The 24655-nt window shown below is 47.7% G+C and overlaps 1 protein-coding gene across 5 annotated transcripts in view; it reads right to left on the reverse strand.

Moving 5' to 3' along the window:
• WHRN (whirlin) overlaps nucleotides 1-24655 on the reverse strand; it is a 79199-nt gene that overhangs the window by 13838 nt on the left and 40706 nt on the right. For 4 of the 5 annotated variants that reach the window (XM_054689388.1, XM_037495309.2, XM_054689387.1 and 1 more), the window contains exons 4-7: nucleotides 5981-6183; nucleotides 4838-4874; nucleotides 3514-3726; nucleotides 2537-2746 (exon numbers count right to left, since the gene is read on the reverse strand). In XM_054689388.1, coding sequence (XP_054545363.1) covers nucleotides 2537-2746; nucleotides 3514-3726; nucleotides 4838-4874; nucleotides 5981-6183 — 663 coding nt within the window. The remainder of the gene's footprint in view (nucleotides 1-2536; nucleotides 2747-3513; nucleotides 3727-4837; nucleotides 4875-5980; nucleotides 6184-24655) is intronic. The other variant, XM_054689386.1, reaches the window with a different exon arrangement.

The raw sequence follows: 24655 nt of genomic DNA on the forward strand, positions 1-24655 counted from the left end.
GGCAACCCCCCTCCCCCAACACACACGTGCACGCACACGAAGTCCAAATACACAGTGAGTGCCTGTTCTTTTTACTTTGAATGCTTTGGGCAGGAATAAAGCAGGGATGGGGAGACACCACCCATGGCTAGGACCAGCACTCCTGCATGGAAGGAATCCAGGGGTACCCACAAAAATGTACTTGTCCTTCGGAGGAGCCTTCAGGTTACTTGGGGGTAACCCTGGGACTTTCCAGCAACTGGGGCTGGGGCCATGATTCCCATTTGGTGAATGGAAAAACTGAGGCTCAGAGAAGGGAAGTGACTTGTTCAAGATCACACCTGCTCATGAGAGGCAGAGCCTGAGGGAGGACCCTGTTCAGAAGACCTGGATTTCAGAGAAGCCCAAGTCCTGGGGGCAGGAAGATGAGTCTGGGGAATGGAGCTCTGTGCTGTGCATGTGGAAGGCACCAGGGTGCAAAGAAGATTGAGGGAGAATGTCAGTGTCAGTTCAGTGCTTTCCAGAAGTTTCCAAGCCCTGGATAGGAATGCTCAGGGTGGTTTCCCAATCAGGTTAGGGCAGGGCAGAGGACACACCTGTTTAGGCGTGGACAACATTTCTGGGAGGCTGGCCCCAGTGGAGTCCCTTGGGTCCCCTGGGTGCTCTCTCATTCAGTCCTCACAAGCTGGGGAAAGAGGCATCACTGCCCCAATGCAAGTGGGGAAACTGAGGCACCAAGGGATGATGTGATCTTCTTTTTATACTGCCTCTCCTGTCTGTACAACATTCTCTTAGGATCCCCTCCAGGATTCCCCAGGACTGACCCATTCTCACCTGATGTGCATGTGCTACCTGGCCGGCCAGATTCCCAGAGCGCTGTTCACGTCTCAGAAGCTTGGGGACTCCTCCCATCTGTGCCCTACAACTTCCTACTCAAAGTCATCCCATGACCTTTCTGAGGTCTGCTTTCCTGTGTGACCCATCCACAGAGAGGGGGGTGCCTCCAGCAGTACAGGGTCAAGTGCCAGGGCAGGGACCTAGAAGCAGCCCTCCTTGGGCAGACCCCTGGGCTGGGACTCCTGCCTGGAGCAGGCATCATAGCTACCCTGACAAAAGACCTGTCCTCAGGGCTTCAGGCTGCTGCAGCCAGAGCCAGCAAGCACTTTGGACCACTTTACCCATGTGGAAACCAAGGCCCAGAGAGGCCAGGACTTAAAGCTAGCTCTGTTGTCTCCCAGGTTAGAACACAACCATCCCGCCCCTAGATCTCTCATCTCTGGTCCTAAAGGGACCACCCCAGAATTAGTCTGCAGTACTTGGGGATTCAGAGGTGGCCTGTGGCTTTTTGAAGACTCCCAATAGGCATTTTCAAGACTGATCTCAGTGGAGCGGGAACAGAGAGGAAGAGTCCCTCAGGCCAGGGCCCTGAAGCCAGCTCAGCACTACGGTGCCACACTGAAGTGTGGGCACAGAGCCAACAGTGCCGGGGTGGGGGGGGGCAGCCTTCTTCCTGCCTCAGGTGATGTGCTGTCCCACAGTGTAACATCACCTCCACTCCAGCCACATCTGGAGCCCTAGAAGAATTCACCGCAGCTTCCCAGCTCACCCCAGGAAGGCATAAGGACTCTTGGATAATGAAGGTGACTCAAGATGGTCATAGTAGAAAGTTGAGCAGTTCCCCAGGAGCTCAGCGCCCCAACATTGAAAAATGAGTCACGCTGGGAGGTGGGGTCTGCTTCCTGGTGCCTGGTGGCTCCAAACTCCTCTCTGCCACTAACTAGCTGTGTCTGCAACCAGGGACATCCTTGCACTCCCCGAGCCTGTGCTCTTCCCTGTCCGGCAGGACAGCGGTCTGTTCCAAGTTTAACTGAGATTCCACCATCACAGCTCCCAGTGCAGTATTTGGAAGCAACAGTGCTTAAGAAAAGTGACTCCCCTACTTTTCCACAGGACAGTGGGGATGAGTGATTCCAAGACAGGAAAGGTTCCCCTGACTCTCAAGCTCCGGGCTCTTCCCACTGCAACAATGGTAATAACTGTGCTCTCCCGTGATGGATAACAGGGCAATCCCCTGCCCTTTCCTTGTAGAACTCTTTTGGAACTAATTTGCCCCCAGGCATTCTGGGGGTCTAATGACACCCTGAGAAGGACAGCTGGGGTTGGGAGAGAAGATCTATCTTTTCTGGGGAGCTGGGAGGTCTGAATCACCACGACTACCATAAATGCAGTCAAGGCTTCTCATGGATCCTCCTCTGATTGTCACTATTTTTCCTGTTTGTCTCATTCCCTGTGTTTCTCACTTTTCTCTCCCAGCCCAGCACCCCAGACTGTGAGCATAGGAGGCAGTGTCCCATCTGTCACCCCTTGTCTCCCAAAGCCCCTGCCTGGCATGCAGTAGGCACTTGGCAATTTTTACAGGTGAAAAAACGGAGGCTCAGAAAGCCAGATACAGAGCCCGGAAGTGGTGGTGCTGGGGTTCGGACCCAGATTAGCCTCATTCCAACATCTTAATTCCCCTGCTGGCCTTCAAGCCAAGAACGGGGCAGGAACAGCTCACCCTAGCCGAGCTGATGGTGGTGGAGGTGCCATGGCTGCCGGTGGATGAGCCAGTGTCGCTGTAGGAGACCATGGAGTAGGTGTCCCCCGCCCCGGGGCCTGGGGGCTGCCGTGCCTTCATGGACTCAATCTCCCGCCTCAGCACCAGGTGGTCGAAGCGGTCCAGGTCTTGTGGGGAGATGGTGCCTCTCACCTCAGATAAGAGCGAGAACTGGAGGCCGGGGAGTGAGGGGGGAGCAGGCTGTCAGCAGGTAGCCAATCAGCAGGTGGGTGAACCCCTCTCCCCGCAATGACCGGCATGCTGACTTGACCCCTGGCCTCCCCGTAGCCCCCACCCCAGCTCCCCATGGTCCTAGAAGGTCTGCACCTCTGTCTGGGATGCTGGGCCATATCCTCTGAGAGCTGCCTCCCCCTCACCTCTCAGCACACACATGACTGAGCTCCCTGAATGCCCCACAGAGCCCCTGGCTGTGCCTGCCAGTTCGAAAACCCTTCTGCCCACTTCCCACTAGGTCAGCATTCCTGTCTTCCCAAACTAACCACTCCTTGGATGTGGATTTAATCCCTCCTTCCTTCGTGCTGCTTCTAAACCTGAGACTCCCACCTGGAGCCTGGCTCTGAAAGGCCTCAGCACACTGGCCCCCCAGGGGTCTGTTAAATGACTGACAGGCTCCATCCACATTCATGTATGCCTCCAGGCTGGGGGGGCCTGGGCAGGGCTTGTCAACAGCCACTTGGGTGATTGTAAATATGTTCCCAGCATCGGACGCCACTGTGTTTGGGCCTCTGTCATGCTCATTGACTCTCCCCAAGAGCCTGTGGACTTCCCCAGGGCAGGGGGCTGTCGTGGTCCCCAGCTCAGGGTGAAGTTTAAGCTTGAGCCTTGTGGGTTCTCAGTAAAGGAGTGGGGAACTGACGGAAGCAGGGGAGGATGTGGAGCCTCCCAAAAAGGCCCTGCCCAGGGAGGGGTGCAGGAACCTTGGCATGGGTGTTGAGCAGCTCGAACAGGGCCATGACCAGGGCCTCCACGGAGATGCTGCCGCCGCGGTACTCCTCCAGGTAGTAGGCCATGGTGGCGCGCTCCTGCTCCGTCAGCAGCTGCCGTGCCTGCTCCTCCAGCAGCACACGGGTCTGGTTCCCCAGGCTGCTCAGTGTCACCTGCGAGCCGGCGGGTCCCTTGTAAAATCCCTGCTAAAAGACAGGAAGATGGAGGCCTGGGAGCCAGCGACCACCCTGGAGAGGGATGAGGAGGTCCCCCGAGGCCTGGGCCACCAGGGACAGCTGCAGGAGACCTAACCATGTGTCTCCACATATGTGGCCTTGACGGTTGCCAAGAGCTGTATTTGCTTACCCAGCACATCTACCTGTGTTATTGCCTCAGTTCCTTGTAACCCAGAGTCAAGCACTGTTACTAGGGTTCTCTCATCATTCCTTAGGCGCTGCTATCTTTCTTGGTAAACTAGGGATAATAGTAACTTTATTTCTCAAATAAGCTCAGATCTGTACAAAGACCCTCCTCTCTCCCCCAGCACTGCCTCTGTCTAATCTGCTGTGTCTGAGGCCCCATGGGCTCTCCCCTTTGGTCCCCACTGCCACTCCCTATCACCCATGAAGAGCTGCCAGTTGCTCTCACAAAAACACAAATCACCTGTGTTGCCCCCCAACTAAAAAGCCTTTCAACTGCATCTCATTGTTTTAGGTTAGAAGCCAAGACTCACATGGCCCATATGATCTGGCTGTCCCCCTTGTTATCCTGTTCCCACCCACCCCACTACTGTCAATGCAACCCCCACCACACTCCTTTCTTCCAGCAAGCCAGGCCTCTCCTACCTCAGGGTGCTGGCACTTGCTGGGCCCTCTGACTCGGTCACAGCCCTCCTGCTCCTGTCCTGGCTAACCTCTAGTCCATATCCAGTTCACAGCCCAAATGTTACATCTTTGCCTCAGAGAGCCTCTGCCCTGTCTCTGCACTGAAATTAGGTGTCTATTCTCTCACGGTATCCAGTACCTTGCCTCCATGCCCGGACCACCTTTCGTGATTCTGTAATTGTGTAGGTCTGCTTTGTTTGTGAGTCTCCTTCCCTGGCTGTGACCTCTGTGAGGGCAGGGCCGCCCTGTTCTGCTCATTACATCAACCTCCGATGGGAGGGCGCCCGGTCTTGGTGGCTCTTCTGGGACTGTATGGACCCACCATGAAGAGAGTCAGCAGGCCCCCAGAGGCAACAAGGTCACGCTTGGCCCAGCCCAGAGCACCCTCTGTACGAGCTCTGAAGAATTCCCCCAGGGACAGAGCGCACCCTACCTTGTTTGTCCCTTCTGTCTTAGGAGCCCCAGGAAACCTACAAAGAAAGATAAGCATGTTCAGCCGTGAGTCTGAGCAGTTCAAGCAAACAAGAGTGGGGGAAAGACCAGATTGGAACAAGGCTTTGAGAGAATCTCAGCTCCACTCACTGGGGCTACTCCAGGAAATGAAACCCCAGACAGAGGGGCTTCCCACTTCACGACTAACCATTAACCATGTAGACAGAAGGTCTAAAACCAGGCAAAGAGGTGGGGAAGGGGCATTTTGAGTTGTTTCCAACCACAGGAGCAGGCAGTGAGAGGAGAGCATAAAAGGCAACTGAGATGGGGTCAGGGTCAGGCCAAGCCCAGGAGGGCATGGAGATGCCCAGATGTGACTCCCAGGTGCCCTCAAGCCCTGCCCCATTTTCCTGAAAAGCATAGGCTCAAGCTGCCAGAATTCCTGGTTTTAAAGAAGCAGCCAGAAATCCTGTGTTTTTATGGGAAACCTAATGCCTTTTTAAACGTTGGCAGCTATTTAAAAAATGCATAATACTGTTCAGGTGGAAGGAAGGAAGAAAAATAGGAAGGAAAAGAAGACAAGAGGGTAGGAGAGGAAGAAAGAGGAGGGAGGAGGAAGGGAGAAGGAGAATGAGAACAAGAAACAGCTGCTCTGGGGTGTGTCTGGCCCCAGGAGCCACCAACCAGTCTGAGATTGCTGATGAAAACCCACAGAGGACACCTTACATTATCAGCAACTACACAGCCGCGTGGCCACTCAAATTTACTCTAGGTGTAATCTCCAAGACCCTTTCACAGAACTGGAATGGGGGCAGAGGTCATGCTCTCCAGTTTCCAGATAAAACAAAGGTCAAAGAATTAAGTGACTTAGGAGTTAAGGGCCAATAAGTTAAAAACTTTGCCTGCTGGCAAAGAAGAAACGTGTTGGAGCAGGCAGTTCAGCTTTCTATGGGAAACTGAGGCAAAGACAGGAGAAGGGATGTGTGCAAGGTCATGTGTGCAAATGAAAGGGACCCTGGTGCTGGGCCCCCAGGCTCTAAAAGCCAGTGGAATCTTTACAGATGAGGACATGGTGGAGGGACAGAGAGGGCCATGGCTGGTTTTCAGAAATGACCCTGGGGCTCAGCAAGTAGTGTAGCCAGACCCTGCTGAGTTCATGGCAGCATCCCCAATCCGGGAACTGGCAATCCACTTGGTCTCATCCACAGTGGTACGGGCGTGGGGCAGCCTCCCGACATCCTTCACCGTCAGGATGAGGTGCTGGGATGACTTGAGCAGCTTGACGGCCTCATCATGCAGGATGTTGAGAAAGCTCCGTCCATTCACCTCTAGAATTTGGTCCCCAACCTGCCAAGACCACCACACAATACAGTTACCTGGATGCCAACTCATGTCCAAGACTCATGCTTCAGAGCCCTGATTCCAGTTCTCTTCCTGGCCAGCCTTCCAAGGAGGTCACCAAGACTCAGAGAGGTTATGTGGATGCCTGAGGGTCACACAGCAAGTCAGCAGCAGAGCCAGCCTTCCAATCCTGAGCTCATGTTCCTGTGACTATAACGGCCACCTTCCCTCCACCTAGCAATGACTTTGAGGGGTGGTCTCTAAGGAGATTCCCAAGGATCCCCTTGTCTGTTAAATAACTCATATCTGAGACTGGGGCAGGAGTTGGGGGAGGAAATGAGGGTAAGGGGAGGTAAGAAGCATAAAGACATGTCCATTCTGTTCCTTCTATGTTGTAGATACTTTTACCTCAAGCATGCATCTTTACATTTTTAAAATGTAAGCAACATATTCATTTCCTCAAGAAAAAGGGAATAAACAAGAAAAGTATCCTCCCTTTAAAGCAATAATATACAGCTTGAATTCTTGCAAGCAAGTGGTTTTATTTTATAACATAATAACACTTTTTTAAATGTGAGGATAAAAAATAGAGGGGGGAAACTAGACTCCCAATAACAATCAATATGTGACAAAAGCAGGAGAGGCTGGAGGAGAGGCTGAGGGTGAGATGGGGCATGTTCCTCTTCCTTCCACATGGGGCAGGAGACAGGCCCAGGGCCAGGGAGGGAATGCCCAGAGTCACAGCCACCTTGGCCTTCAAGGGCAGCCTTTTAATGATCATTCCCAACTGCTTTCTTCCTCCCCAGTTCCCCAGCCAGTGGGTGCACAGACTCAGCCCCCCAGGGGGGAACTTTCCAAATGAAAATTTCAGAATGGTGGGCCAAATGGGAATGTGGAAGAAAAGGAGGAGAAAAGATGTGGAAGAAAAGGAGGAGAAAAAATCAGTTCCTGATTTTTCTTTAACACCTCACCTGCCATTGGGGAGATTCCAGTACAGAAAGGGGTTTAAAAATTCCAGCTTCCCATCTCCCCCTGCACCAGCTTTGAGGGGCTCAGAGAAGGCCTGCTATTTCTGTACCCCCACCAAGCACTCGGCACTTTTACTGCACACCCACTAGGTCAGCCGACCACGCTGCCCCCAAGCTGCTCGGAGTGTAAGGTGGGCCCGCTTTTACACTATAATTGGTTTTCTCATCCATACTGTGTCCTCAGGGTCCAGCACACAGCAGGCATTCAAAAAAATTCACAAATGAAAGAAAAGCCAGGTGTCTATCTCTAGCTCCAGCCCCGTCTCTGCCATAGCCCAGTGGGGACTGGCACACACACTGGCCTGGAGTCCCCACTTTGAGCCACTATTGACCAGCTGCTTACATTATCAGCAACTACGCAGCCGCGTGGCCACTCAAATTTACCCTAGGTGTAATCTCCAAGACCCTTTCACAGATCTGGAATGGGGGCAGAGGTCATGCTCTCCAGTTTCCAGATAAAACAAAGGTCAAAGAATTAAGTACTAGGTAGGTGCACTAGGTACCTAGATCGTCCCTTTACATATTTTGTTTATTTAATGTCCTCAACATTCTATAAAGTAGGAGCACTGCTGTCCCATCTCACCAGGGAGAAAAGAAAGGCTCAGAGAGGTTGGCAAATAGCTGGTGGTCACAGAGCCCGAGAAGAGGACAGCTAGGATGCAGCCCCAGGTCAGGCTGGCCTCAAGGCAGAAGCGCTGCAGTCGGGAGCTCTGCCTGGGAACACAAGGTATCACTTAGAATCTGTTGGTTCAAAGCCACTGAGCTGCTGTGCCCCCAGTCCTGCCTGCAGCACCCAGATCGGAAGGCCCGCCCCCCAAATCAACTCTGCCTTTATTCTCCCAAGTAGATCCTTCTGTGAGTCCCACACAAGTTGACCACCCCCGCCACAGCCTGGTTCTAGAACCAGCACCTGCCTCTGGTGCCTGAACATCTACACTGGCCACAGACCTAGCACCCGATTAATTTTTCCTCATCGTTATGCTTTCATGACATCCCTCTCTAATGTAAAACCTCCAACGACATCACCACCACAACCACTACCACCCCTCACTGCCCAATCCAGGAGGCAGCAAAGCACTATGGTTAAGAGTTTCAAAGACTGCCAGACCCAAGTTCAAGTCTGGTTCTGCTACTTCCGTGCTGTGTGACCTCAAGAGAATCCCCCAATAGCTTTTGTGCCTCAGTTTCCTTAGGTGTAAAGTAAAAGGGGCTGCTAGCTAGGATTGTCCTTGTCCAAATTTCTCCAGTCAGTGGCATGTTCTCCAATGGCATTCCCTTTACCTGTGCCACCATCTCATCTATCATCCTTTCTCTGTCTGCATCTTTGAGACCCTAGTGAAGAAATGGGGTTCCTGAAAAGGTAAGCAGCTCCAGCTGTTCTTGGCAAGAAACCAAAAGGAAATTCAAAATCTGGCTCAGGGGTTGGCACACAGCAAGTGCTCAGTTAATGCTGATCCCTGAAGGGGTGGGCTGTGCCACTTGCCCTCGCCTCAGACCCCCCTCCCGCCCACCCTCCTGGCTGGCTTCCCAGAGGCCAGAAAGCAGAGCTGTGACAAAGGAGCGCCTCCCCATGCTCTGGACTTTCTGACACCAGAGAAGAATGCCTGTCCGCAGGGCCTGGGCACCCAAGCCATTAAATGGCCTCCCCGGGCAGTGACTCCCTCCTGCCCTCTGCCCAGTGGAGTCCTCCCTACTGCCACGTGCCCAGCTGCCACCCACAGCCCTGGACTACATCAGATTACTCCATTTTCTTAAGTATCCCTTCAATAGCTTTCCCTTTTGTTAAGCCAAGGGGACCCATTTTAACCTTCCCCACATACTTAATTTCATTCCAGCAGTTTAATGAAAGGAATGAGCCTCCAAGAGACCATTTGAGAGGTTGTCCTTTTATGTGCAAGCCTGGGGAGGGACAATGCAATGCCATAAGCATCTACCTGGCCCTCCTCGGGGAGGCGGGGCATAGGGTGGAGGCTGCCAAGTAGAATAAATGACACCTGCTTACACTTGATTTTCAAATAAATGACAGATACTTTGAAAATATTTGTCCCAAATGCTTATGGACGTAAGTATACTTAAAAAAAATTGTTTACTTGGCATTTCAAATTTTAGTGGGCATTCTGTGTTTTTTATTCATTATTTAAGGCCAGTTAAATTTAGCAACGCTAGGGTGAGGGCAATGATGTTGGGCGGTGGAGGGTGCTGATTTAGTGCTTCCCAAACTGCTGCTCTCTCAGCCTCACTCCCACTCACCTCCCCTTTCCCTTTGGATTATGCCCTGTGAGATAGGAAGTGGCAGCTTTAAAGATCTTGATCTGGCTCTTACCCCCAAATAAAACAACCACCTAAGAACTGTATTTGCTTACTGAGTGACATGTCACTTTCTCCCACCCACTGAAGTCAGCTCTGAGTTACGCAACATGTGGGTGAACAGGCACAAAGTGACAGGCAAGGACTCTGTGATTGTCAGGGCCTTCCCAGGGGTCTGCCACAGATGGGGAGGTGGAGGCCAGGGATGAGCTGAGGGCCACAAAGTCTAAAAACCGGCATGCCCCCAACTCATCCGAGCACCCCCCCTGCCCCAGAGAAAGGAGAGACAGGTGCCAAGTGTGATGGAGTGTCTAATATTGCTCAGCTTATAGCCGGGTGCCGAGGGGGAGGACATGGGAGGATAAACAAATAAAGGTGTTTTTATAGTATTTGTCACCGAGGGCGGCCTATTTATCATGGGTGATGGAGGAGCAGAGGGCCCCAGGAATGCCCTTCATTTTAAGGTGGAGGAACGATACCTCCATCATCCACAGTGATCAAGCGCAGGCTCAGATAGGGGACGCCCTGAGGACAGCGTGAAGGGAATTCAACAGGATACTGATTGCTGCTGAACTTCACCAACCACCAGGGGATCCACTGGTGGGAACCCACTTCCTTTGCATCTGAGGTGGACACAGGAGCACTGGGAGGAGGCTCTTGGAGCAAAGGAGAGTGCTGGGCAGGCCTGGAGGCGAGCAGAGGGGGTGACTCTTACTCCTGACCCCCAGTGACTACTCTAGGTCATCCCTCCCTCAAAACTGGAATAAGACCACCAACTGCTAAAGTGTTGTGTGGACTACAGGAGGGTCCTTTGGTGTGAGGTTATGAGCACAGACTCCAGGGGTCTAATTCCAGACTCTGCTGCTTACCGGGTGTGTGACCTTTGGTCACTTCCCAACCCTCTCTGTGCCTTACATTCTCTGGAAAATGGGGGCAGCATCAGTACCTACCTCATAGGTCTTAAGATTAACTGAGTTAATAGCTCTTCACTGTATCCCCAGCACCTAAAACAGATCTGGCACATGGCAGTTGCTCAATGACTATTTACTGAACAGACACATGTAAAGCAGGTGAAATGGCTACCTTGCAAACATAAGTGCCCGGTAAATGTTAGCTGCAGTTCCGAGACACCGTGGTTACCTCCGCCGTCCCCCATCAACCAGCCTGCGCGATCCTGAGTGTCTCAAAGCCATATCCTCCACCTTTCCACCTGCCTCCTCCCCATCCTCCCAGCTCTTCCGTAACTTCTCAGCCCCTGGCTTCCTGCTTTGCACACATTAGGTGCTCTATTTATACCTGGTGAAGGGAACTGAAAACAAATGAACCAAAAGAATCATGGCTGAATGGCAGCAGCTCCATACTGGCTCACCAGGGGTGGTCGGGAGAGAAGCTGCCAACAGCACGATGGGTGTGCTGAGCGGGGAGGTGCCAGCCACACCAGCTGGCAAAGCCCATGTCAGGGCTCTCTGTACCACCTTCCCAAGGTTTTATTGAAATGGATTTTGTGGCTTCAGATGAGGCTCCTGCTGATTATAGCATTACTACAATGAAAATTCAAATTCCATTAAAGAGTTTTATTGCAATTATGAATCTTTAATGGTCTTCCATGTCAGGTATGAAATTTAATGGGCTTTTTTTTCTTTTTTTTTTGGTACAGTGAGCAATGCAGTTTTAATGACACGACATTTGATTTTCCCACCAGTTCAGAAGTCAATAAACCTTGTCTATAAAAAAAAAAAAAAAAGCAAGGTAATTGCCAAGAAGATTCAGGAAGCAAGCTGGGGGCAAGAGTTGGGTCTGGGTAAGCAGAATCTCATCTGAATTCCATCCAAAATGCCACAGGTGGAACTGACAAAGCTGATGCCTGTTGACTTCCAGTATAGTCTCTGCTTCATTCTGGTTCCTTCATCAGACTGTGGCACCCCCTTGTTAGTATTTGTTTATGCAGGATATGGGCAGCTCCCAGGGAGGGCCTGCTCTAACCTCTAGGTCACCAACAGGAAAAATGAGGCCCACAGAGGGGAATGAACTTGTCCAAGGTCATACTCTGCGACAAGGTCAGAGCAAGGGCAGAGAAGTCATTTCTGAGTTCTTTCCACAGGAGAGTCTGGATTCTAAGTAAACAGGTCAGAGCAATTACAAAGGTCAAGCCCAAGTGCCTCTTGTGGCCAGTAACCTTGTATAATTTGCTCTAAACAAAATAAGCAAACCCGAAATGGTGTATATCCTGTCTGATAGATGAGAGTAGTGAAACTCAGAGGGGTGAAGTGACTTGCTGAAGGATACCCAGCAAGCAAGTAGCAGAGCAGGATTAGAAGCCAGTCCAAGAGCTGTTCTGAGCCTCAGACTTGAATCTGCCACTCAGCATTTCAATTCAAATGAGCAACATCCAAAAGAACTCAAAACAGCAACATCCAAAAGAACTTTCTGCAACAGTGGAAATGTTCTAGAACCATAATGTCCAATACAGTAGTCACAGCTATTTACATTTGAATTAATTAAAATTTAACAAAACAAGAAATTCACTTTCCTAAATCACACTCACTCTGTTTCAATGGCCACAGAAAACTGGTCACTGCTGCTCTGAACAGTCCAGCTTTAACTCTGCTTCCCCAGACTGAAGCCTGACTTTCTTCCCTCTCCTGTAGGGCTCCCCATCTCAGCACTCAAGCCTCAATTCTAGGAATCCACTGGATCTATCATCAGGACCAAAGGATTTTGCCTTCCCCTCCAAAAGGACCTCAAACTCCCCTCCATCTCCACTAACCCACCCTGATTCCAGCCAACACAGACTCTCATTTGGTGTCTTCACAAGCCTCCCTGCTTTAGCCCTGGCCACTCCCTCCCATGGCATTTAATTTTATGTGTCCACTTGCCTGAGCTAAAGGGCGCTCAAAGAACTGGTAAAACATTCCTTTGGGTGTTTCAGTGAGTTGCCTCTGGACAGCCTCTGAATTGGTGGACTGAACAATGAAGGTCACCCTCACCAATGTCCCTTCCAGTCCACGGGGGTCTGCAGAGAACAAACAAGCACAAAAGGGAGAATTCCCTCTCTGCTTGAGCTGCAACGTTGACCTTGGCTCTCAGGCCTTAAAACTTAGGTTGTGGTTCAGGGGCCTTTGGACTTGATCTCACATCATCGGCTCCCCTGTTTTTCGGGCCTTTGGACTGAATCATACCACTGGCTTTCCTGGGTCTCCAACCTACAGATGACAGAGGTGGGAATTCTTAGCTTCCATAATCTTGTCAGCCAATTCCTGCAATAAATCTCATGTCTGTCCACATCTATGTTTATCTTTTTCTATCTGTATCTATCCTATTGATTCTATTTCTCTGGAGAAGCTGGAATAATACATTGCTCAATGTAGCAGGGTATCAATTTCAACTGCAAAGCTGATGTTTTCATACCTTCCGCAAAACCCCCCAGTGACCCCAAGCTCCCTAACCTACCTGGCCTGAGAGGGGTCTTGCCTTGCTCATCCATCTCACGTTTCTCTTCCCCAGCTTTTCCCACTCCTCCTGCACTTGCCATCTCTTAGTTCTACAAACAAAAGGAGTCCTCCCTTGCCTAGGAGTCTGGGGGTCTGGGGGCCTTTGAGATTGCCTTTAAGAGGTATTCTCTCACCATCCCCTCTGAAGCTGGTGTTCCTAGTGTAACAGGGTGGTCCCCAGGAAAGGGGGAGGTTCCAGGTTTTCGCCCCACCCAAAAGGAGGGTGTAGCTGAGCAGGGATTGAATGAGCTTTAGAGGAGACTGAGGAAGGAAGGAAGCAGGATGGAGAACCAGAAGGAGACCTGGATGAGGCGCATGGAGCCGAGAGACACATGAAGAAACTGCACTTGCCTTTTGGTTGTGGACTGGGTGATACAGATGTGGCTGAGAGACCCGTGGGGAGGTGATAATGGCGGTTTTTGTCTTGATTTTGATTTTGCTCTTTTCCTTCCAGACTGGTTGTTTCTGATCCTTTTCTGTGGGTCCCCACTGGAAGATGCTTTAGACTTGTGGCAGGCTTTGGGGCCTTGCTCTGGGCCAACCCTGCTTGGGTGGACTTTTACCCATGAGGGGACGGTTAACTTTGGGTACTTGATTTAGAAACTATATTCTTTGCCTTTTCTGTATCGTTTACTGATTGTATTAAAGTTCCTTTTCATTAAAGTCGCATATGTTTTTTGCTGATGAGGCAGATGGCAGAACCTATTTAGAGCAGGCAGGTTTGCGGGTCTGGGGTGCCCCTCTCCCTGCCCTGTAACACTAGAACAACCATTTCCTCCCCCGGTACCCCCAGCACTCTTCCAGCTTTCATTGTGGTTTTGAGATTCATCTATAAGCATTGAGTTCAAGGTCAGTGGGTGACAACACCTTGCATGGCATGTGGGAGGCACCCAACCAATGCCTGCTGGAATCATTGAACATGTGAATAAATGAATGCGTGAGTGAGCAAGCATACAAACAAGCAAGCCCTTCCTCTTGGCCCTCAGTTTCTGCAGACAGGCAGGAAACATTTTTTGTTTGTGTAAAGGTTTCATCTGACAAGGCCAGGGCATCTTAGGAGGCTGGGTGCTTGCTGCCAGCTCTGCACGCTGCAGCAGGGGAAGCATGTCTGATTTTTTCAATCAAATAGAAGTCAAAGAGGTATAAATACAAGCCACAATTCTGTTTTGGCTGGATTTACACTCTGAGAAATGGTGCACATTTATGAAGCCCCTCATTTTGGAAGATAGGAAATTGGGGGGAAGGGTAGAGATGTCAAGGCCTCTCAGTTGGTCAGGGCAAAGCTGGCCAGGGACCCAGCCATCTCACCCGTTCTGTGCTGATCTACAAATTACAAAAAAAAAAAAAAAAAAAAAAAAAAGGTATAAAAATGGCCCTGGGCCTCCCCTGGTGGAGCAGCGGTTGAGTGCTGGGCTGAGAGGCTGCCCGCAGCCTCTGCAGTGCCGGTTCATTCCCCAGCAGCCAGCGAGGGTCCCACAAAAAAAAAAAAAAAAGAAAAAAAGAAAAGGAAAGGCCCTTCAGCATATGAAAAGACATTTAATTTCACTTGTCATAATAGAGTTGGAAAACAAAGTGCCATCAAGATGCCATTTCTTACCCATCAGATTGGAAACAATGAAAAATGATGGCACCTGTCAGTGAGCTATGGGGAAGTGGCAGGGCTTCTTGCCACACAGGCTGGTAAGAATGCAGGGCAGACAGCACTTAAGAAGTGAAGTTGGGGAGCCTTTCTGGTGATGCAAGGGGTTAAGACTCAGCTCTATGAAGCTATCTGCAGTCACTGCAACACAAGTTCGATCCCCGGCCAGGGAGCTAGCCACATGACACAGCAGACCTCTCCTGTCTCACCCACTGCTCCCCTCAGCAGTGTATTTCAGTAGATCTGCCTATTCTGCTCCCCACTCAGTCCCTGCTGAATCCTCTCATCCCCTGTACCTCTGGCCTGTACCCCAGCTCGTGTATACATAAATAAAACTTAAAAAAAAAAAAAGAAGTGGAATTGGCCAGAATGGAAACAACTATACACAATCCTGCATCTGGTTGGGGACATGTCCTGAGAAATGCATCGTTAGGCAGTGTCACTGCTTGAACTTCAGAGTGTAATTACACACGCCTGGATGGGATGGCCTCCTACACACCCAGGTTACATGATGTATACAGCCTCTCGGGACCACTGTCATAGATGTGGTCTGTCGGTGACTGAAATGCCATTAAACAGATGTGTGATGGGATGTGTTTACCTTTTGACCCAGAAATCCCACTTTTAGAAGCTCACCCTGAACGCACACTTCCAAAAGTAATAAATAAATAGGCACAGAGTTATTCACTGCAGCATTGTTTGTGATCTTAAAAATATCGAAAACAGCCCAAATACCCATACAAAGGAGAGCAGTTGAATAAAGTATGGTACAGCCACACAGTGGAATACTATGAAGCTATAAAAAAGTGACAAAGATTTCTATGCACTGTCAGGAAATGACTTCAGGATACTAAATTTTTAAAAAGTAAGTGCAGAATATCTACAGCTTGCTACTCTTTGAATAAGAAAGGTAGTACTTGCCTTTTATCTTTGTATCTGTTTATTTCTCTTTTTGCAAAAAGAAACAGGAATAAAACAGAAATAGTTTAGTTACCTGCAAGGAATGAATGGGAATGGACAAAAAAGATGCGAGAGATAAGGTACCCTGAGAATATCTTTTTGTACAATATTGATGTTTCAGTTACTCAAAAAAGTAAAAGTGAATTGATAAAGATGCAGGAAAACACTACTGATTTGCAAGAGAGAAACAAATGAATCTATTTCAAATGGATAACAGAACTAAGCTGAAGGGGAAAAAGAAATAACTAACCCAAGGAACACAGTGCTTTGACAATAAACTCTTAATTTATTTTTTAAATTAAAAATTATTTAATTATGATAGTATTAGTTAACAACATTGTATAGGTTACAGGTGAACAGTTTCTCACTTCATTAACTCTATATATCACACCATCCCTGCCACCAAATATTTACTTACCACCCAGCACCAACCAATTGGCCCCACTACCTATTAGAGCACCCTCCTCTCTGTATCCCTCTTGCTCCTCTTCCCCTCTGGTAACTCTGTTGTCAGAGTCTAAGGATTTGTTTGTTCACTTGGTTTATTTCTTTATATTCCACAAATAAGTAAAATCATCTACTATTTTGTCTCTCTCCTTCTGGTTTATTCCACTAAACATATCTTCTTAAGGTCCATCCATGTTATGACAAATGCACAGATTTTATTATTTTGAAGGCTGAGTAGTATTCTATTGTGTATGTATACCACATCTTCTGTATCCAATAATTCGTTGTTGGGCACTTGGGTAGTTTTCATATCTTGGCTATTGTGAATAGTACTGCAATAAACACAGGGTACATGTATCTTTTTGAATAAGGGTCTTTATATTCTTCAGGTAAATATTCAGAAGTGAAGTTACTAGATTATACGGTGGTTCTATGTTTAATTTTTGGAGGAGCCTCTCTATTGTTTTCCACAGTGACTGCACCAATGTAAATTGGTACATTCCCACCAAAAGTACATGAAGGTTCATTTTTCTGTAAAACTTCACCAACTTTTATTGTTTTTTTTGACTTTTTGATAATAGCCATTTTAACCACTGTGAGGTAAAATCTCATTATGGCTTACATTTGTATTTCCTTATTGATAAATGATATGGATTATCTTTTCATGTGTCTTTTGACCATCCGTATGTCTTCTTGGTGAAATGACCATATAGATCCTCTGTCCATTTTTAATTGTTTTGTATGATTTTTTTGTTGTTGCTGAGTTGGATGAGTTTATTATTTTGTGTATTAGCCCTTTGTTTGACATGTTTTGCAAATGGCTTCTCCCATTCAGTAGGCTGCCATTTTCATTTCAACAATGGTTGTGCCAAAGCTTTTTAGTTTGATGTAATTCCATTTGTCTATATTCTCTTTTGTTTCTCTTGATGCAGGTGGTAACTCCAAAAAGACATTACTAAGGCCAATGCTAAGGAGCTTGTCACCTGTTTTCTTCTATGTATTTTATGGTTTCAGGTCTTACTTTCAAGTCTGTAATCCATTTTGAATTAATTTTAGTATATGGTGTAAGATGGTGGTCTAGTTTCATTCTTTTGCTTGTGGTTGTCCAATGTTCCAACCACCATTGATTAAGGAATTTTTCCTTTCTCCATTGAATGCTCTTAGCTCCTTTGTCATAGATTAGTTGTTCATATGTTGTTTTATTTCTAGGCTCTAACTTCTATTCCATTAATCTGTATTCCTATTTTTGTATTGATTTTTTTTTATTTTTTACATCATTGTTCATTTTGAAACAATATTTGCTTCCCCCACCCCCTCAGGTGTAGTCCCCATAGAGACTTCCCCAATGCACCCATGCACCATCACCTCAACCCCTGTGCTACTCCCTCCCTTCCTCTGATTCCTCTCCCTCCTCCTCCTCTGCAGGATGTCTCTGATTTATAATTGTCCATTTTTCCTTTGTTGTGTTTTTACTGTTATTATTTTTTTTACACTGATGTTTTATTTGGTTCCCCTATATTCCTGCTTATAAGTGAAACCATCTGATATTTTTCTTTTTCCTTCTGGCTTATTCCATTGAGTATAATTCCTTCTAGTTCCATCCACGTTGCTGTGAATGGCATGGGTTTATCTTTTTGATTGCTGAGTAATATTCCATTGTGTATATGTACCACATCTTCTTGATCCAGTCATCTATTTTTGGGCATTTGGGTTGTTTCCAGGTTTTACCTATTGAAAATAGTGCTGCAATAAACATAGGGGTACAGGTGTTCTTTTGAATCAATGTTTTTGTGTCCTTTGGGTAGATCCCTAGTAGTGGAATTGCCAGGTTGTATGGTAGCTCCATACAGCTTTCCACAGTGGTTGGACCAGTTTGCACTCCCACCAGCAATGTAGGAGAGTTTGTTTTTCACCACATCCTCACCAACATTTGTTGTTGCTTGTTTGTTTTTTTGATATGTGCCATTCTTACTGGTGTAAGGTGGTATCTCAGGTATGGTTTTAATTTACATTTCCCTGATTATAAGGGATGTTGAACATTTTTTCATATGTCTGTTGGCCACTTGCATTTCCTCTTTGGAGAAATGTCTTTTATGTTCTGCCCATTTCTTGACTGGATTGTTTATTTTGTTTTTGTTGAGTCATGTGAGTTCTTTGTATATCTTTTTTTTAAAGATTTATTTATTTATGCATACAATAACTGGGGTATAGGCCAGAGGCATGGGGGGTGGGAGGATCCACCAGAGACAGAGTGGGGAACAGAACAGGCAGATTAACTGATATACACTGCTGAGAGGAGCGGCAGGCGAGATAGGAGAGGTCTGCTGAGCCATGTGGGTTGCTCCCTGGCCGGGATCGAACTCATGCTTCAGTGGCTGCGGATTGCTTCATAGGTTGCGTCTTAACCCCTTGCGCCACCATATCTTTGTGATCAGTCCCTTATAAGTTGACACTGGAGTGCAAAGATTTTTTTTCCCAATCAGTGGGGTGTCTCTCTGTTTTGGTTAATGTCTCTTTTGCTGTGCAGAAACTTTTCAGTTTGATGTAATCCCAGGCGTAATAAACTCTTAATTTAAAGACAAACAAATTGGAAATTCAACTCGGTAGGTTTGCTTTCACAGTGGTAGGCATGTCACAATTCTGACACTACTTTTATGTCTTGTAAGATTGGGCAAATGAGTAATTATATTAAGCCATCCAGACAATAACCAAGTACTTCCTAAGGGCCAGCACTAAGCTAGTTGTTGGGGATTGTGTATATACTGTCATAGTTTCCTATAGCTGCTGTGACAAATGATCACAAACTTAGTGGCTTTGAAGAACACGAGTATATGATCCTACAGTTCTAGAGGTCAGAAGTCCAAAGTGAATTTCACAAGGGTAAGATTAAGATGTCAGCAGAGCTGAGTTCCTTCTTGAGGCTCCTGGGCACAAACCATTTCCTAAGTGTGGGATTATCTACATTTTCTGCAGTGGACATGCTTTATTTTCACATTCAGTTTTCTAATGTTCTCTAAAAGCTCCTCCTCTGATGTGGTTTTCAATCGTGTTAAAGAGATCAGGGGGGGAAATGTGCCAAAATGGTCATGGGTGTCACCTCTGAATGGTGAGTTCCAGCAAATTTAATTTCAAGCTCTTTAATCATTTTCTGTGCTTTCCAGATTGTAAATGAAGACTACATAGTTGAGGGCAAAAAGGAAAAAAAAATCAGAAGGAGAAATATAAACATTGGGGGAAAATGATAAGACACCAACACCTCCTTGTACTCTTGGGAGTCTGGGGAAGCACGGGCCTGGGTGCTTGGCTGCTTTGTTGTTCTGCCCTAGAGAAGAATCTTCTTTATACCATCCTGTCCAATGCATGCCTCTTAGTAATTTGGGATAAGCCATTCCTGTGCCCCGCTGGGCTCAGCAGCTGGCTGGCACGATAGATGTGCAGGCGGTTTAAGCTCTTTGGGAAAGATCCTTTGAGATTTCTCTCATTTGTTGCTCTTTCTAAAACCTTATTTCAATTGGAAGCAACTAAATGCCTGACTTCAAGGGAATGGTTAGGTAAATCATAATTCAGCCACAAGATGGAATATTATCATGCAGCTATTACAAATTGCACTGATGGTAAGTTTTTAATGACAAGGGAAAATGCAAGCAAAAAACATGAGATGCAAATAGTTCATGCTATATAGTATCAATCATGTGATAACACCCAGAAAAAGCTACATCAAGATCCTAACCAATAGAAACCACTCAAAGTCCATCAGCTCACAAATATTAAAGTGATATAGGCCACCACACAGTGCCAGGTGGAGGAAGCCAGACACAGATGCCACATATTCTATGATCCACTGATGTGAACTGTCCAAAATAGACAAATCTATAGAAACAGAAATGAGGAGGGACTGCTTTTTTGGGGGGGAGGACTGATGAAAATGTTCTGAAATTAGGTAGTGTTGATGGTTGCCTAATGTGGAGGTGCCAAAACTCACTGATTTGCAGACTTTAAAAGGGTGAGGTTAATGATATGTGAATTATATCTCAAAAAAAGATGCTAATAATGACTGGCTCTGGTAGGCTGGGGGTCTGAGTTTAAATATCCAAAAATGGATATTTTTGGAAAATAATACCTGGACCCTCAAACCCCTCCTACGTCACCATGCTTAGAGGAAACTCAAACTAGCTCTGTGAAATGATGGCAGGTAGGGGCCCAGGCAGACGAGGGGCCCCCAGCCAGCAGCCAACAGCAACCTGGAGGCATGAGAGGAAGTAAGCCCCCTGAAGACTCCAGGGTCAGACTTTGAGGATTCCAGTTGCAGCCTGAGACTGCATGGAGCCAGGGTCAGCCACCGCTGCTGTGCCCTGAGCACTTTCTGACCCACAGAACCCGGAGCTCTTTCATACCTCTAAGTTTGGGGAGGTTGTATAGTCATAACAACTCCAACACTGCTGAATCTGAACCTGCACTTGACAAAGTCCTCAATGACTCACATGCAGGGTCATTGCCCCATATGGTGACTGACCCCTCTCAAAGCCCTCTCCCACACCAGGGCCTGAGGACATGCTCACTGATATTTATTTCACTTATGAAACACAGAAAAAGCAAACCACGCACATCGACAGGAAGACATTGAACTTGGAAATGCCACTCTTGAAGCCACAAGGGCAACCAATCACCTTCCCATGTAAGTCAGCTGCTGCTCAGCACATCCAGACCTCGCTAAGCTAGTTGGGGACAAGGGATGACAAGGAACTCACACAGCCAGCCCCTACCGACCATCCCACGGGGGACAAAACAGGTGCCAGGGTCCTGGATACCTGAATAAATGCTCTCACCTCTGCCAGCGACCTGGGCAAGTCTCTGATGGGCCTCCCCTTGGAAACTAAGTGTTTCTCCTTTTGGCAGCAGCCTGCCTGGGAGCAATTACTGCCTGCACAGGGGCTCCTTCAAAGGCCAGGCAGTAGGACTAAACAACTTGAATGTTTGCAATTTTTTAAACACCCATTTGGAGGCCAGTTCAGAAACCCAGCTAAGACAGCATTTGAAGGCAGGATTGACAACAGCATAGCATCGGAGCAGACCTGAGTGGGGGCGGGGGAGGTGGGGGAGCTGAAATAGTTGCCCAGCAGGTGCCAGATTTTTCAAGAAAGAAATCACCTTCCAGCTCCTTGGGAAAGATGTTCATCATCAGTGTGGATTCATTGGTCACCTGCATTTCAGAAGCTACTGCAGGCCAGTCTCAGCATACATGCGTGTGCATATGAAAGTCCATGAGAGCTCCCCTTTGGGGGTGCTTATCGTGTGCTAGGCATCCGGCTTTCCTGGCATGTGGCTCCCGCCATCCTGACAGGGTAGTACATAAGTGTGGCTGCTGCCATGATTATTGACCCGGGAAGGGAAGCGAGATGCCAGCTCTGAGGTTCCTGGCTCATGAGCCCCTGCCTAGGATTGAGACAAGGTCCCTCCACCCCAGAGGGAGGCAGCCCCAAGGAAAAGCCTTCAGAGGGGGCCCTGTTCCCTCAAGGGACTCAGTAAGGGCACAAAACAAGTCGTTCAAGTTGGAGCTTAGCAATGATATGAAAGTCGTTCTCCCACCTCTGACTGAAAGAGCCGGGGGGTCCTTGAGGCCCCAAAGCAATCAGGGGCTGCTTCATCATGATTTCTTCATTCCTCCCAAGCAGAATGCATGGGGGCCAGAGCTGTGTGCAGTGAGGAGTGGGAAGGAACAGCCTCAGGGTGATTCCGTCTGGGAGGGGCAAGACAAGACGTCTCCTCCCCCAGGAAGCAGGCCCCATCTCCGAAAGTGGGGTAGAGGAGGCATTCAGATGGCTGCCCTGGCCAGCCCTCAGATGTGACCTTGCAATGACCACTCCTACCTTCTGAGTCTCGTTTTTCTCATCCACAAACAGACCCAATGCCAGTTACCTTACTGAGTTATACCAAAAACCAGAAATAATTTTCAAAACCCAGTGTCTTTTGAACACAATCATCTGTGCTAAGTGCTTTACAGAGATTCTCTGGCTACACTCTTAGCGTTCCTAGAGGTATTAGCAGCCCAGCTCTGCAGATGAGGAAACTGAGTCCAGGGAGATGAAGTGACATAGCTGCTAATTCAGACTCCAAAGTACCTGCAAGTAACCACCAGGTGACACCGTCCTGCATGCCCAGGGTGGAAAGGCAGCTGCTATTGTTATTATTATTAGTTTCCCCACAAATAACACGTCTTTGCTGAAGTATGGCTTTGGGCACACATTCTTACTGAATTAATCTTAAAAGCTGAGCTGGGTCCATGCGGCCAGGCGGGATGGCTCACCTCCAGCCATCGTGGGCTCAGTAAGTTTTCTCCCCTGTAGCGTCCAATTGCAGCTACCCCAGCACAGGCACTTCTGCCACCCGAGTAATTAAGCAAAGCCAGCATGCAAGATCTAGATTATTTGCTGTATTTGGGAGGAAAAAGAGCACTGGATCTGGAGGTGGAGCAACACAGAAAAGCCCTTCCCAACGTCAAGTAAGAACTGCTTACGGATCCAAGGATCTGACTCCTGCACTCAGTCCTCCTGGTCGGCACCTGCATTTGAATTGCCAAGTCTCTGCCAACTAAAAACAAGCTTTGGGGCAAGTTCCTCCTCAATATGGGGGTGATGACAATCAGAACCTCCTCGTGGGGCTGTAACGAGGACAGAACAAGATGATTCAGAAGTACTGGATGGGACTAGGAGTAGTCAATAGACAGGTGCTATTGTGCCACTGTTATTAAGCAGACTTCAGGGATATGGGGGAGGGGGTGCGGGGGGTGGATATGAGCACACATACCACATACTAAGAGAAAAAACCTGAAGTAAGGAATTATCCACTCCTCTCTCACCTCCAGGGAGCAGTAAACTCAAACTGCCCAGTCTTCCAAAGAAGCACTTTGCAATGAGACAACCCCTCTAAGTTCCACAAGAGCCACTGGAGTTGGTGAAGGAGAGGGTGAGGGGAACAGGACTTCTGTGACTAAGCTTTGAACCCACCTGAGTTTCATCTCCAGCTCTTCTACCTACTGGCTCTGTGACCTTGGGTGGGTTACTTAACCTCTCTGGGCCTCAGTTGCCCAGCTCTAAAATGGAGATGATACTTCCTCCACACAGGTTGCTAGAACTAAATAACTTGGTGCAGGCCCAGCACTCACTAGGTACCCTGCATGGCACAGAGGGAGCACTCCTCACATGCTGGTGATTACTATCACCATTAGAAATAACTAGAAGACTGCCCTGCTCTCATTTTCTTCCATATGGCTCCTTACCATCATCATCATCACTACCCTCCTGTTATTGTACCTTGTGCCATATACCAGGCTTTTACTCTAACACATTCTGAATGGCCAGAAGAATCCTCCAGGCTCCAAATCCAAATGCAGAATGTGCGTAACCACCAGACCGCATGGGAGGGCTGAGGGTCTGGCTGCCAAGAGCCGGCAGCCCCCTTTTCTTCTCAATCACACAAGTTCAGGCTAACAGGGGAGTTCTGGAATCCAGCTCCATCTCAGCAATACCACTTCATGCTGTGTGACCTTGAGCAGGTAACAACTTCTCTGAGGCTCATTTTGCTCATCTTTCAGTGAAGGATGTTTTGGCAAATGTTTAGGGATTCAAGGTGGACCATAAAAGGTGCCCAGCCTAGAACAATCACTAGTGGATTTAGTCATAACCATTTCTCTCACCGAGGCTCAGCCAGAGTTCTCCCAGGGTCAGGGGGCACCTTCTGTCTCCACTCTTACTTCCCCATTCAACACATCCAGCCTTTACGTAATCACATTATAAGGACTCATGGATTTTTATTTTGCTCTCCTTTAGCCACTGGAGCTTTTACAGGTGAGCTTCAGACATATCTGATGTGCTGATAAGATTTTACTTTCTGGTACCACAGGATACCCCAGATTCACCCCACATCTTCCCTGCCCTAGACCTGGAATCAACCACATCTACAAAGCATCCTGGTTCCCTTAATTTGGAGAACAGTATTTAAAAACTACAATCTGGGTGCTAGGTATACCCATTTTTATTGGGGTATCCCTACCTCTAGCCCTTCTCCATGGAGAGAACAAAGAACTAGGTGTATGTATGCTAACTCACATGTACACATCTATACTTATTTATGTATTTGCACATGTATGTATTTTAAATTAATCTATTCCTCTGAATAATCCAGAAATATTAGTGGGTCACTAAGCCATACTTCTGCTTTCCTTACTTGTAACTTTTTCTGAGTAAGAATCTGGCTCTCACTATTTAAAATATAGTTTACTGGTTTTTTTTTTTCAACCCTACTATACAAATGAAGTAGTTCTGGAATTCCTAATCCATATCATTTTGAGAAAAAAATTGCCAACTGGAGTGCAGTGTTTGTGTACTGCCTTACAGGATCCGTCAAAACAAAATTTCTCAAAATTGCTTTGATCAGCTGCTTTCTTCTCTACTCCCGTTCAATGTGGTTCTGTGACTCATTTGTAATACAGTTAGATTCCTTCGTCTTCATTTGTCTCAGCCTGCATCCCATCCATCCCCACACATTCTGTTTCATTTTTCAAAATTTGTATATAGTAAATTTCACTCCGGTATAGAGATTTTGACAAA

The sequence above is a fragment of the Talpa occidentalis genome, unplaced genomic scaffold, assembly GCF_014898055.3.
Source record: "Talpa occidentalis isolate TD23 unplaced genomic scaffold, MPIMG_talOcc4v2.1 talOcc4.7, whole genome shotgun sequence".
Taxonomy (NCBI): Eukaryota; Metazoa; Chordata; class Mammalia; order Eulipotyphla; family Talpidae; genus Talpa; species Talpa occidentalis.